Source organism: Galleria mellonella, unplaced genomic scaffold (genome assembly GCF_026898425.1).
Source record: "Galleria mellonella isolate WM207_F2 unplaced genomic scaffold, CSIRO_AGI_GalMel_v1 utg8221, whole genome shotgun sequence".
In the NCBI taxonomy this organism is placed as follows: domain Eukaryota; kingdom Metazoa; phylum Arthropoda; class Insecta; order Lepidoptera; family Pyralidae; genus Galleria; species Galleria mellonella.
In genome coordinates, this window is record NW_026442161.1 from 48,090 (window position 1) to 64,045 (window position 15,956).

Genomic DNA, 15,956 nt, shown 5'->3' on the forward strand with positions numbered 1-15,956 from the left:
CATTTTTATTTCTTACTGAACTGAACCCGTTTCGTACCTAGGTACCTACAAATCCGATAAATTTCATTCCAGTGAAGATTTACCTATAAAAACAATTCGTTTCACAAAAACTACAGTTTCTAAATCGAATGGCTTTTGTTGTGTACTGACAGATTAGTGAGAATATTTAATTTTGTCTGTGTTGTAAACAAGATGATTATTCGTATATACATATGTACCTAGTTATTACATGTGGTATGCTTATTGTTACTCATAGATAGGTATCAATTTTGTTCGTTTTCGATTTCGATCGAGATTCCATTAATTTCAATTAAATTATAGATGTCCAGGTATATTTTACCAACATCACTAGGTATAAAATGTTAATTTTTAAACGGCATTTATTATATAATTTATTATTCAAAGTCTTAATTGTAATTTTTAAATGGCACACGACAGTATTGATTCTTTAACCTTTCAGCTCGCTAATAAAATTTCTGCTTTTAAAGGAAATGTTCGACTTGAATTTGAGTTAGATAATATAATTATCAACTTCTTGAAAAAAATCCGTAATATCTAAAAAAATGTCACTTTTAAATAACTCTATTATAAACTAGCTGTGACCCACGGCATTGCTCAGGTAAATTGGTATGGTTCAATCAAACAAAACCATTCAGACATTTAATGTAAATGAGTAACAAACATCCTAACATTTTCACAAACATTTGCTTTTAGACTTTCGCGCCGCATGTTTGATTTTATAACAAAGGGGAATTAATGTGATTTTTTTATGCAACTTAGAATGGCAAATAATAAATGAACAAGCTGACGGCTCGCCTCATGGAAAGTGGTAACCGTCACCTATAAACATGAACAATACAGTATCGTTGAATTAATAACAATAATTTCAGGTAAATTATCGTAGTTTATGTAAACATTCTTTGCAAATATCCACAAACGCAAAACACAAACGGTATATCTGTTAGTATAGTTTAACCACTGTATTATTACTATTTAATTAGAATTTGTATTTCAAATTAACTAAAAAGAAAATGCAGCGATCCAAGAATACGAAAGTGGGCAAGACGCGCGCGGTGACGTCACCGGCCGCCTCGCCGGACACCGCGGCGCCGGCGCACGTCTCACCGGCTCGCCCCGCGCCCCGCGCCCCGCGCCCCGCGCCCCGCGACTCCCGCCGCGCCCGCTCGTCTTTCGCCTCCAACAACAGTTATACTCACGATATTCAAGCGGTACACTTGCTGTGTCTTCTATTTTGTGATACAATATACAGTCAGTTTTATAAAACAATTTGTGATATTAATGTGGACACAACTACTTGACGATTCAAACAACATCGCTGTCTCTACGTAGAGGCGAACGTTGACATTCGTAAGTATGTATTCAAATATTGCCCTCTTGTTGTGATACTTTTCTGTTATGTTGCATTCAATACTGCTTACACAGCACATTGTCTTACTATCAGATTTCTAATGCAATTACATACTTTCGTGGTAGTTACTTTGAGAATATATTACAATCGTGTAATCACCTAAAAAATGTATAATTCCCCAAAAAAGAATATCAACAGGAAACTTACAGTGTAAGTTCCAGCTTTCAACTAGAAGACGTAACAAAACGTCCAAAAGCAGCTTAGACTGCCATAGTGAAGGGATCCAGATGATCCTTTCAGCATTGGCATTCCGTCTACAAATCAATAGTCTTGGTATATCTCCATCTGCTTCTATACATACTCTGCACAGTAAAATTTTGAACAGTTAGTTGCACCTAATGAACTTATTTCCACATAGAATTTACATCGCAGTCCACTCTTGACAGCCACAGTCGTTGGAGCGATCTGTCTGATGAACACGACTAGTCAAAACTTATCTATCGAGTTTTTTTGGAGGCTAATGAAACATCCTCATCAGTCTATCTGCACCCTGCAGTTTTCCGTAATATTTTTCAAATATTTTAATTCCTATAAACCTATTCCTGACAATTACAAACACAACAGAAAAAGTACTCGTATTTATTAAATAATTACGGATTGCCTGAAGTGATATTTTTACATACATTTTGCATTTGATTTTTGAATATATAGATGTAGCACTTCACTCAAAATTGATTTGTTTTATGCAAAACATGGTAAAAAAGGGTTTTATAATAGCTTCGAGTTTTGCAGTATTTTTTTATACTTCTTAGAATGACAAACAAGCTGACGACCCACCTGATGGAAAGTGGTAACCGTCGCCTATAGACATGAGCAGTACCATGGACATAACAGAGTATACTGTTTCGCCCATGATAATCCGCATGCGTTGCCATTCCTGAGGACTCAGGTGTTATTCCTCTGTACCCTGTAAATTCACTGCTATATCTCACCCTTCAAACCGAAACACAGCCATGCAAATACAACTGCTTCACGGTAGAAACAAAAATGGGACACAGATGCCCGAGCAAACGACTTTTGTACTAAGTCTTTCTCTGGTAATGTACTGGCACCTTTCCTAACAAGTTCATCTATCAAATTGTTATCTCTTGCAATTCTCTTCAACACTCTGATATGAGAACGGATGTTTTCTTAGAGTTCAGAATTGATACATATATGTTTATAGGTTTGATAAAAGGTCTCTAACATTTCAAACTACGATTACATCTGATACTCTAATAATATCATGAAGTAATATGAATAATATATAGTTATTTCACTATACATAATACATAGTTATTTCATTTCTTCATTTCACTTAATGACTACATTAATAATTTCACATAATCAAGGTCGAGGGATGGACAGCAGCATCCCTCTTCAAACATAACCAATGCCTTTGTCCTCACTATGGCCCCGCCAGTAAATACCGATAGCGCAGGCGGGGTTACCATTCCATTATCATCTATTAAAACCTGCAGTTGCCAACCAATCCACCAAGCATGGCAACTATTAGCAAAGCCCCTCTTATGGGGGAAATCTATTTTCAGCAGTGGACATATTAAAGGCTAATATGGCTACGTTAATAAATGCGTCAGACATCAATTGTGACAAACTGACAATTGTACTGAACCGATTTTGATAAAATTTCTATAGGATCAATTTATGAGTACATGTATCCTTTCAGATATATATTTTTCCAAATTGATTTACAACTAACGGATTTATGAGGTAACAAACATAAAAAAATACAACAAAACTGACAACCTTCTTCTTTTTAAAATCGGTTGAAAGACAAACAAACCGGCAGCCTGCTTGACTCAACGCAGTCACCTATACAGGAACAGCATAAAGGACTTCATGGAATTCACGTGCCAAATGTATTACACATACATCTGACATTTGAATTTCTATACAGTGGAGCCGCTTTTCAAATACTATAATAATTTCACTGCAACACAATTCATTGGAAAAACTGGAACAAAATCTCTGTATAATTTAATAAACTACATACTGGCTATATACATAATAATTGATGAAGTAATTAACATAAATCATACAGAGTATGCGTAAAGAACATAACAATCAAAAACGTGATAACACTTGTATCATAAAACTAAGGCATTTCTGTTATACAGCCGATGACAAAAGTTTACACATCCCAATCTGTCTCCATCTGATTCGTTAAATGTTACCTTTTTCTCAGAACACTACGTTGAATATTTCAGCCAATGGGCAAACCATAACTCGGAACATGCACTCCAGCTCCGCACCGGTGCGCGACGCGCGCGACAGCCCCGACTCCCAGCCGACAGGTATTAACGATTAAACAATTGAATAACCTCGAATGATAAGCTGATGCCCTAGAGATAGAAGAACATCATAAGGTATATATGCACAAACGACAACAAAAGCCATCACTCCATAGAACCTCAGCAGAAAAAAATTCCTTGATGTGATTCTTCTTTCCTCGATTCTTACATATTGAATTTAAATAAATTAAAAAAAGTGTATAACTAATTTTATATTTGGAACCATTTTTCTATTCTAATCAACAAAAGGATAAATTTATTGGATATTTTGTCTTATCGCACCTCGCTTGCAACCATTGGTGCGACAAGATCTAAATTGGATGTGAGCAAAAACCTTTCTACAAGATACTCTTGTTGACGCGAAAAGATGGTTTAAAAACAATTGAAGTGAAAGGTAAATTGATCCTCTTCTTCTTCTTGTAATGTTTATAACTGAATACTCGGCAGGCGTGGTGGAGCTGCGCGAGGACGTGCCGCTGAAAGCGAGCACGCTGGGCGGCAGCTCGGCGCGGTGCTGCGCCGGCGGACCCAGGTTCATCCTCGCGTGCTTCGCCGCGCTCTCCGCCGCCATCACGCTCGCGCTCCTCACACAGATATACTACGGCGACTACGAGGTATCACACGATTTTCATGAATGGAAATGACCACTTCTTACCCGAAACTTATTGTGGCACCAACTAACAAAAAGATAATATATGGGATTATGTCGCAAATTCTCTACAAAAGCCTAATCAGCAATGAATTTGTCGACAATTCTTTATAATTTTCTGTCGCTGGTCAACCATTCCTTTCACGAATAATAGAGATATGTGTTTCAACTGCCGCGGAAGATTTGCATACGACCGACATCTCTAAGACCTACCTTTATTTGTTCTATCCCTTATGTAAGAAATTGTATTCTGAGAAATTCTATAACATGATACCCTTTTGTTATTACACTTCTTGGCATCAGGAAATTAATTCTTATATGCTACAACCCAATGACCATGAGCTGTATGATTTCGGATGTTTCCTCCCGGAAACGCTCAAGTACTGGAAAGAACTACTGATGTTTTCACTGTAGATTACTGTATGGGCTACTTCAAAAAGGGTGCATCTAAATGTCACGGGCACGTTACTGTTAAACAATTATGGAGACTACAGAGATAAATCTAAATCCTTGCGTACTTTTAATGAGGTGTTCTATCGCTGATACTGATCTAGCCAAAGAACGATAAAAATTTAGAGCTTTGCTTTCAATATACATAAGTATTTGGACGACCTACGCGATTTAAATTTTGTAGATTCTTTTTTTTTTAATGTTTAGTTACACAGTGTTTCACGTCTGTGGGTAGGACATTTCATAAAAGGATGCAGGTGTCTCAGTCCCCCCCCCCCCCCCCTCCTACCGGTATATTAAGTAAGCGGGCAGTAGTTGACGTGTGTGTGTGTGTGTGTGTGCGTGTGCGTACGGGCGGAGGTGGTGCCGCACGGCAGCGTGTCGTCGTCGGCGGCGGCGTGCTCGCGCGCGGGCACGGACGCGCTGCTGGCGGGCGGCCGCGCGCTCGACGCCGCGCTCGCCGCCGCGCTCTGCCTCGCCGTCGTCGCGCCGCACCGCACCTCGCTCGACGCGTACGTACCCACACTGCACTACACTACACTGCACCACACTACACTACACTACACTACACTGCACCACACTACACTACACTACACTTTAAAGAGATTATTCGTCTAACTGCTCTATTGCTAGCAATATAGAGTATATTATTCTAACAATATAGGTCGACCTCAAAGCGATTTCATCTCGAAATCATCTTCATCATTATCATCATCATATCATCATACTTGTAATAAATCTGTAGAGAGGTCAATTGTGTACATGAAATATATTTCCAAAATAACTATCAGCGGGTGATTAGTGATCGATACTGATGCCAAAAATGCAATCAGTAAAATTTTTGTGTCTGTCTGTATGTTCATTATAGAAACAAAAACTACTCGACGGATTTTAACGAAACTTGGTACAATTATTCCTCATACTCCTGGGCAGGTTATAGTATACTTTTCATCACGCTACGATCATTAGGAGCAGAGCAATGAAGGGAAATGTTGGGAAAACGGAAGAAATTACTCCATTCTTAAGCTTCCGTCGCGTGTGCAGCCTTAATGGCCACTTTTTAAAATGTAAAAATGTCCACCCGTGCGACGCCGGGACGGGCTGCTAATCGTAATTATTTATTGTAAAATTCGATGGGCTAACTAACCTACGTATCATCGCTTACTGGTGCCCCTATGTTTGGCAATGGAAATTGAATGCCCCATTGCTAGCAATATGCCCTATTAGGTCGACCTCCACGAGGTTCCACTTGGAAACTATCGGGAAAATTTTTGTTGAATTCATCACGATGAACTAACTGATCTACCTTTTCATCCTTACCAATCATCCCAGTGATAGATGTGGATGAAGCAGGTCAGTTAGCCCACCATGACAAATCTAATAATAAATCAATCACGATGGTTTCCAGTGGGAACCACGAGGAGATCGACCTGACAAGGTATATTGCTAACAATAGGGCTACTAATCTTCGTTACTAACAATCCCTTCTCCCCCCACATACCTACATTTCCCTCCTTTTGTAAGATCAAAAATACTCTACGCAATTAAAATAATATTGTTCCTTTCATATGTGTTTAGCTAAAAAGGAAAGCGTTCAAAAAATATATAAAAATTAAGTAGGTAAAAAATCACAATTATATCCCTATATATTGGATATTTACTCCCTTATTCGCAAAAATATCAAACCTCTCGTAAACCTACATTATTAGCTATTGTCCCTTTCTTCTATGCTAAATTCCCCATTGGAAAGAAAGTGACGAAACCTATAATAGTTAAAATAGGATTGTAAAAAAATTAATTTCTATAAATAAGGGCGTTATTGTGCATTTTCTCTATTTAATTTTTCTTTTCATAAATCTTAGTAACAGCGACATCTACATGATAACATTGACTATACAATTCAAAGAAAGCTCTAAACGAAATTGCTTGCTAACTAGCATATGCAATCAACAAAAGTTAAATTGTTTGCTTTTTTCTCAAATCAAAACGTTTTATGATATAGCGACAGAGGGCGCTACTCATATTTGTTAACATTCCTCAGTGGAAAAAAGTAACAAAACCTTTAATAGTTAAAATAGGATTGTAAAAACATTTCATTTCTATAAATAAGGGCGTTATTGTGCATTTTCTCCATTTAATTTTTTTTTCATAAATCTTAGTAATAGCGACATCTACATGATGATATGGACTATACAATTCCAACAAAACTACTTGCTAATCAGCATATGCTTTCAACAATAGTTAAACTGTTTGCTTTTTTCTCAACTCAGAACGTTTTACGATACGGCGACAGAGGACGCTACTCGTGCTTGTTAACAATTTTGATTATGTATTAAATCATTTAATGATTGCTCCATTCAAATGCCAAATATTAAATTGTATTTCAATTAAATTCAAGCTATCCTTATCAAAAAGGTCATCATGCAGTATTGCGCTGATTCATAGTACGACCAGTTAATTAAGGCCACTTCCGTGCTCTATTACCATTTTGTTTGTCAACCAACATTATTAATTACTTAGGTGGCGGTATCGATTCAGAGTAACAACATATCGTTTTGTCGATATGAATCGGAATTATATCCAAATATTATTATGAGTCCAGTAGTATCGAATAATATTTTGCAAAAATCAGATTTAAGTATCTGCTACTTAGTTTATAGTCACCCCCTTAATATATACATATGTGTAACCATCAACACCTGGGGGGAAAGGGATTATTAGTAATGGAGCTTGATAGCCCCATTGCTAAAAATATGCCCTATTAGGCTGACCTCCATGTGGTTTCCCCTGGAAACCATCGTGAACAATTCTTGTTGAATTCGTCACGATGGGCTAACTGACATCCTCACTTATCATCCTTCACTGGTGGCCCGCCGGTGTATACCGATAGCGCGGGTGAGGCTACCATTCCTTTATCATCCATAAAAAACCACCCTTTTAGACACCATCAACACCCCTTTAGAAATAACCACCCCATTATTAGGTGTTTAAAATATTCATAATTAAGTTAAAATTGCGTCCCACAAAATTGGATAACTATATTTATACTGTGCTACTCTAATTATATTTTTTTATATGTCGATCTTGATACGAGTATGAACTGTTCGGTAGCGAACCTGTCGTACTAATAGTGACCAATCAATACAAAATGGGCGCGTATATCGACCGCTGTTATGATTATGAAGCATTAAGCATTGTTTGCATTTCAATGTTATCACGTTTTTATGCTTTCAAGTGTTACGAAAGCTACTTAATAGTGTGACTGATTTCACAGGCTTTTTATCACTTCACACGGTGTAAACAGGCTATTGTGGTAAAACGAACAGATTGTCGCATTCTAAATACAAGCAGGTTTTGGAATGGTAAGTAACATAGTGTTCTAGGTACATTGTGAAAAGGTCATCGACCTATAATCCAATGTTGCTAGCATCGGGGTCCCTAATCCCCATTGGCAACATACTGTTCCGTCTACCAGGAGCGGGTCGCTGCTGTACTGGGAGTACCGGCAGGCGCGCTCGCAGCCGCCGCTGCTGGCGGAGTGGGGCGGGGCGGGGCGGCGGGCGGCGGGGGCGGGGGCGGGGGAGGCGCCGCGGGCCGTGGCCGCGCTGGCGGCGCTGCACGCGCGGCTCGGCGCGCTGCCCTGGTCGCGCCTGCTGCAGCCCGCCATAGACCTCGCCAGGTACACCGAAACCCGCCAAGCCCACTAAATTCTAATGTACAATACTCATATGGTCAGGGTGGAAAGGGATTGTTAGTAGTGGAGACTGAGAATCCCATTGCTAGCAATATTCCCAACCAGATCGACCTCCTCGCGGTTCCCCCTGGAAACTATCATGGTTAATTCCTGATGGATTCATCATGATGGACTAACTGGCCTGTTTTCATTCTCATCTATCACCCTTCACTGGTGCTCCGCCAGCGTATCCCGTTAGCGCAGGCGGGATTACCATACCATTTTCACCCATCAAATAAAAAAAAAACTCATATGGTCAGTCTGTATCAAATTTAATCATTTAAATCTATCAAACATCGTAATGAATTTCCACATTACATTACGTGACGCAGTCTGGCGTAAAAAGACAACTTCTTATATGTAAAAACATAATACGCGGGAATGGCAACAGTATCTTGGACATGTTTGTAAATAAATTAGATAGTCCTCTCGTGAGAATGCTCGCCGAGAGGACTTTAACATTATTAGTGATTAAATTTTTAAATACACTTACTAACAAAAATGGATCAAAGTTGTCTAAAATGAATAAATTAAATTAAATAAATCAACAAAAGTTACCATAGACTGGCTTTGTATATAGCCATTTGCATCGTTATGTTATCTTACTCTCTTTGCATTTTCTACCGCCCAGTTGCTGCACTCACATGACCATGTATCTGCCTCGATGTAGCAACGCATCAGTGTTACCGCTGAACTGCTCAGTGTTCCATTACACTTCTTTTTTTTATACAACTTAGAATGGCAAACAAGTTGACGGCCCACCTGATGGAAAGTGGTAACCGTCGCCTATAGACATGAGCAGTACCGTGGACATAACAGAGTATACTGTTTCGCCCATGATACCCCCCATACGTTGCCTTTCCTGAGAACTCAGGTGTTATTCCTCTGTACCCAGTAAATTCACGCCATATCCCACTCTTCAAACCGAAACACAGCCATGCAAACACAACTGCTTCACGGTAGAAACACGAATAGGATAAAGGTACCCAAGCAATCGACTTTTGTACAGTCTCCCTCTGGTAGTACTTCTGATGCTGCTATGGCCATAGACGGCAATCTTATCTCTTTATTCAGGAACGGAGGGCTTCAAATTTATTTAAATATATTTGCCTTTAAGTTTCTTTTTAATTCGTTTACAAAATAAAAAAAAGGTTATATTGAGATATGTACCTTTCGAGTAGGTAACAGGCCACAGAGAGAAAAACATATTTCAGGGAGAGGCTCCTTTCACCGGCTTCTAACTGCTGTCAAAAATGACGTGTGTTTTCTTGCATAGACAAAATAAAAGTTCTAAGCGCGGACACTCTTATCAGATGAAATATCAACTTATTTTTACTTCGAAACCTAAAAAAAAGCTCAAACATTATATAAATATGATCTCGTTGATATCTTATACAATCAAATGTTCTCTCTTTTGATTTATTATCAATCAGTTTTTTCTGACTATAAGCAGATGTTGTATTATTAGATTTTATACTAGTGAAGGTACTCTTTAGAAATATTCCTTATTTGTATAGTGGCATGTAGCTTTTTTTAATGGATAATAATGAATGGTTACCCGCTAAGGATACACTGGCAGTGAACTAATGAGGGATGATAGGTGAGGATGAAGCTGGTCAGTTGGCCTTTCGTGACTAACAATAAATCAATCACAATAGTTTCCAGGGGGAACCACGTGGAGGTCAACCCGATAGGGTATATATATATATTGCTAGCAATGGGATTGTTAATTCCCATTACTACCAATCCCCTCTCCCCCCAGTCGCATAGAGCTACCAAGTTCGAGGATTCTACGTCTCTTCAATAGTTTAAATAAACAAAAGGAGATTTGGTATAAATTGTAATAGTTGTCTAATTCGTGTTTTATACTTTTTTCCATTCTGTGTTATAGATTTGAAGATTTATATTGTATTATTTACAACACACGAACAATAAGTCCTCAGAATTATTGTCTCCTTATATACGATCTAATATCAATTTGTCATAGAGATACAAAGCTAAATTGTCGTTTTGTAATACAGAGACGGCTTTCCGGTGTCGGAGGGGTTGACGAGCGTGGAAACGACGACGCCTGAGTCGCGGCCCGGCGCCATTCGCCGCGACCCGGCGCTCGCACGCTACCTCCAGTCTCTGCAGCGCAACACCAGCGCTGGTAATTAGCCCTCTCAATAATTTTATATTAGGCATTAACTGTCCGCTCTGAACACATGCTTTTTCTTTAAGGCGAGGGGGGTTTGCCAGTAGTCGCCATGGTGGGCAGGCGGCTAGGCAACCGCAATTAGGCGCAATTAGGGTTTGCTGATATTTTAAGAGGAATGCTATTGCTTATCTCTCGACCATTAAGTTCTATTAATATGATAGCCTAGAGAATAATATAAAACTTCATATGATAGCCTAGGGAAACGAAGGGGTGGCCTTTTCCATGCCGGGAGTACACGGTGGTAACTATAATTTTATTGACAGAAGAGGATTTCGACGGCTGCGACCCTGGCATACAGAAAATAGGAGTATATTTCTCCTCTCGCTCAAAATTAAAAGCTAATACTGGCCAAAATACTTCTGACCCTGACTATCTGAGAAAAGTACTCGATCTAGAAAGGTGCTCTTCCTCAGTGTGGAGCCTCGGTGTAGATTGAGCTCCTTATGCTAGATGTAGCTAAGCGGTGGTTGTGGTGGCAGAGCTGGCGGCGGCGTGGGGCGGCGCGGCGCGCGAGGCGCAGGCGCGGCCGGTGCGCGGCGCGGGCTGGCGCGCGCTGCTGCCGCGCGCCGGGCCCGCCGCCGCGCTGCGCGCCGCGCTCGCCGCGCCCGCCGGCGACACCGACCTGTACGCAAACTTCTGTAAATAAATGATGCACTATTACACTCCTCGCGAGATAGTCTCGCGCGAGGTGGACTTCCCTCTTATACGGTACTCTGTTTCTAGTCACCCATATTAGTAGTCTCTACAGTAGATACGCACATATTCCGGAAATTCTTGATGTACAACTCGAAAAGTACGCGACCGCTGATCTTGATAGATCAGTCTGAGCGACCCCAATACTCACCTTAGTCACTATACGAGTAAACACGGTTCTAGGAGCGAAACCGGTATCGATCCATGCGTAGACCTAGATGAATGATTGAAACGATGTTGCTAATGAATTATTTTGCTCATATCATCACCATATCACCCGTTAACTGTCCACTGTTGAATATAGACCTCCTCTAATAGTAAGTTTTGCTAATAGTTGCTACGCTTAATACACGGGTTGGCGACCGCAATTTGGCATCTGGCTTTGGCTTTGGTGATGTTTTAAGAGGAACACTCCTGTCCATTCCTCGATCATTAAGTTCCCTTAGTCTTCGCCTCTTAGGACATCCTCGGGAAAGAAAGGAATGGTCCATTCTATTTCGGGATCACGTAGCAATTTGCTCACGTTTATCATATATTCAATGTTTAGAGTGATTAACGAATTGCAACGATACGCCGAGGCGTCCAACGGCACGTGGCCGCCGAGCAGCGTCGCCACGGGACTCGCCGTCGTCGACCGGCTCGACACTTACGTTGCGCTCGTCACGTAAGTATACGACCCTGCTTATCGAAGGTCGTACACAAATAACAACCGAATATCGAAATATAGTACGTTTTACTCTTTATAGCGGATTATCGACTCCTTTCGGCTCGGGCCCACCGACCGCGGAGGGCTGGATTCGCGACGAACCTTCTGAATCTCTGGACTTGGCGCCGGCGATTATCACGGAAGATTTCGTTTGTGGTGAGTTCTGTCGGATGTCCGTACTCATCCACAGACTAGCTTTAAACCAATATTGATCCTCGCAGGGCAGGGAATACTGTCCTTTTTAAGAAGAAAACAAGATAGAATTTTCATACACCGATCTCTATTATTTATCATATTCCATCTTCTTTTCCCTAAAGACTACAGCATTGTGTTATTTAAAAATACCTGATAAATTACTGCAGTTGATGAGATGATAGAACGGAAGTTGACTCGGAATGAACGTGTTATGAGAACAGATGACAATCGTGACACTAAAATAATGTTTCAAAAGGTGACGGATAAGCGAGACGTAGACCTAAATAGATGCATGTAACGGATGAACGGTATTATGAATGTTTGCGAGAGGGCCGACGAGCGAGACGACCGGATGGAAGGCGAAGACCTACCGTAACGGTAAAACTGTGGCCGCAGGCACGCGGTACGTAGTGGGCGCGGAGTCGTGGGCGGCGCTGGCGCAGGCGGCGGCGGCGCTGGTGCACGGCGGCGCGCCGGGCGGCGTGGAGCGCGCGCGCCTGGCGCTGCAGCCACGCGGCGGCGGCGCGCTGGCCGGCGAGGCGGCGCGGCCCGCGCCCGCCGCCGGCGCCGCGCCGCCCTACAACGCCACGCCGCCCTACGCCGCCGTCAACGTCGTGCAGCAGCGCGGCGACGCGCTGCTCTCGCACGCCGACAGCCGCGGCGGCGGGCTCGCCTCGCGCTTCTGACACCCGCCCCCTAGCACCCCCTTCACTTATTGTTTGTACTTAATTTATTGAATAAAAAATACTTTACAGATCGATTTTAATTTTTATTAAAAAAAAAGTAACTCATCAGTCACACTGTTGTACGAGAACCGGTCCGTTACAGTTCTTCGAAACAATGAGCGATGTTGCAAATCTAATTGTGAGACAAAAAAATTGCTATTGAGATAGGTATTCTTGTAAACAAGTCTGGTAAAAAATTTTCTTTCGTAGTAAGTAGAATCACAGACAAAAAAAGTATATTTTTTTGTCTGTGATTCTACTGCGTAGTACGTACCGAGAGCGATGTTTTGGACCATGGTTCTATCTATAGGAATGTAACAAAAAATTATTATCTTTTGCTGGGCGTTGGACCCTCTCGTCGGACAGTACATTCACCGCCAATATTGTTAGCGATACAAGTCTTGAGTCATCCAACAGACTGTACTGCGTACCGGCAGGGATCACGTGTGATTAGTAAAAGACGTAGAATTAGATACATAATACGAATTGTATAAATATGTTTAATATGGGGAAGAATAAACGGAGTACTGCCCTCTACAAGTATATGTTAACGCAGAAGTTTTTTTTTCATATAAAGTACAACGCAATCTATTATGCTCAATAATTGCTGTTTCGACACACCGATGTAAAAGATCTGCGTGACTTTTTCTTGACGTAATATAAATGTAATTCGCCGTCTTGAGACGCCTGTCTAGACATCGGTCTCTAAACATGACATCCACTTAATTTTTTACCTGTTTTAGATAATCATTGATATTTTTTTAGTAATTTGATCTAGACATTCTATAGTATTAACTACTTTTTATTTACTAATTTATTTGTAAACCACTTATGTCTTATCAAATCAGAATAGAGTTATTTACGATGCGTTACGCTTATCTGTTAATAAATTTTAAACAATAAATTCTCATTTCAATGAATGGAGACGTATTACAAACTTTAAAGAACAATCATTACAAAATCATTATATATGTTTTTCATAGACGAACAACAAGATTACAAACAGAAATGAAAAAGCGACAAACATAAATCATTAGAAGTGTTCTCCTACATTTAGCTGCCGCCAGTACAATACGTATAAATAAAGGTCACCTTCAAACACGTATTATCTCATAAGAATCTGAAGAAAACATATACGAAATGTATTTAGCTCATAAGAAACTAAATTGTTTATAATATTGGATTTATAACGAGTGTCACGTTTTTAAGTCTTTTTTTTTCGCCTGGCGTTATGTTTACAACAACCACAGCAGTGGACTAAAACCTCAGAGTAGGTCATTAGACATTTTGAATTCACGTACAAAATACCTTAACTATTATAATAAAAGTACAAGACATGATAAAAATATCTCGCATATCTTTAATTTGGTTAGTGCTTAGTAATATGAATAATACATGAATAAGTTACACTTCCGTCTTTGGGTCACCGACTTAGTTCCAGTCATTATCATTCATCATTTCAACCATATATTGCTGGTAATGGGATTCTCAGTCTCCATTACTAAAAATTCCTTTCCCCCCGGGCAGTGATTGTTAGTAATGAGATTTAACAGGCCCATTGCTCACTATGGGCCAACTGACCTAGACGTACCTTCATCCTCACCTGTCACCCTTCACTAATACCCCGCCGGCGTATACCAATAACGCAGGCAAGATTACCAATCCATCTTCACCCATTAAAAAACATGATTTAATAAAATTAGAAGTTTAAGTTTAGTTTTAGTTTTTTTTTTTTTTTACTGCTGCTATGCTGTGGTTTTCAATAGTATTTGTTTGTTTAATTTTGTTTATATTATTTGTTTAATTTTAGTATTGTCTAATTTTGTGTTTTGTTTACTTGTATTTTATTTTGTGCAAAGTGGCTACCAAATGACTATTTAAGTATATAATTATGTATCATTTTAGCTGTTTGTTTGCCTTAAATAAATAAATAAATAAATAGACTGACATTTGATCTTGCACTAATGTATAATTTAATTATAAATTAATTTAATTAATATTTACATCACTCATTGTTCGTATTCAAAACACAATTAACAAATGACCAAACTAGCGCGAAACGGAGGCCCTTTACCTTGCATGCAAATGAGAGCTGCCTACGCCACGCTATGTGACTAGAGCTTTCACCTCGCCGTCGACGATGGTATAAAAAACCTAAGGTAAACTCAATTACGTCTGTAAACTGTGACAAGTGGTCCCACGTAGGTACGAGTAGGTATTGTTATTGCTTGACTACTTCGAGACTAGCGCTTCTAATTTTAACTTGTCTAAATACAAATATCCGCAGGGCTTGTCAACCGCCGCTAGGGACCGCAGCGCGGGCTCGCTCCTCGCACGGAGAGTATGTATTACAATACATTATAATACAGCGATATAGGGGGAAAAGCCCTTTCCGAAAGGGTAGAAATAATTGGTTCTAACAGCCCATCGCTAACAATACACCCTATCAGGTCGACCTCCACGCGGTTCCTTCTAGAAACCATTGTGGTTAATCCTTTATGATTTCTTCACGATGGACTAAATGACCTTTCATCTTCACCTATCATCCCTCACTGGTGCCCCGTCAGCGTATTCCGATAGCACAGCGATATAACGCACCCAAAATCCTTGGCACAATCTATATTGGATCTTAAAATTTTTAAATTTATATTAACTTGATATCTTAGTTTATTTATAATATAAAATTATACAATAACTTGTGAAATAAGAGCAATAGCGTAGGTGGTTTTCGGTTGCGAATACACTATACGCTTACGAAACCTGATTAAGGCGACGCGCTCTTGTTCGGTTCTTAAAATAAATTTAAATTATTTAAAATTCGTGTTGGCAATTAGCGGTGTGATAAAATAATCTCGCTTTAGAAATACTCGTGTACCGGCGTAACA

General features: G+C 39.9%; 1 protein-coding gene across 5 annotated transcripts; it reads left to right on the plus strand.

Annotated features, from left to right (window-relative positions):
- The first annotated feature begins 1,154 nt into the window (after positions 1-1,154).
- On the plus strand, positions 1,155-13,106 carry LOC113509254 (glutathione hydrolase 6-like). 5 transcript variants are annotated; one of them, XM_052901845.1, is made up of 10 exons: positions 1,155-1,372; positions 3,615-3,723; positions 4,168-4,333; positions 5,173-5,331; positions 8,295-8,498; positions 10,574-10,704; positions 11,232-11,376; positions 11,993-12,109; positions 12,192-12,307; positions 12,743-13,106. In XM_052901845.1, the coding sequence occupies exons 2-10, from the start codon at positions 3,663-3,665 to the stop codon at positions 13,030-13,032; spliced, it is 1,389 nt and encodes a 462-aa protein (XP_052757805.1). In that variant the 5' UTR covers positions 1,155-1,372; positions 3,615-3,662; the 3' UTR covers positions 13,033-13,106. The 5 variants fall into 5 exon arrangements, with proteins under 5 accessions (XP_052757805.1, XP_052757807.1, XP_052757803.1 ...); XM_052901847.1 differs by having other exon boundaries at positions 3,637-3,723; positions 4,168-4,334; positions 5,180-5,331; XM_052901843.1 differs by having other exon boundaries at positions 3,637-3,723.
- The last annotated feature ends 2,850 nt before the right edge of the window (positions 13,107-15,956 follow it).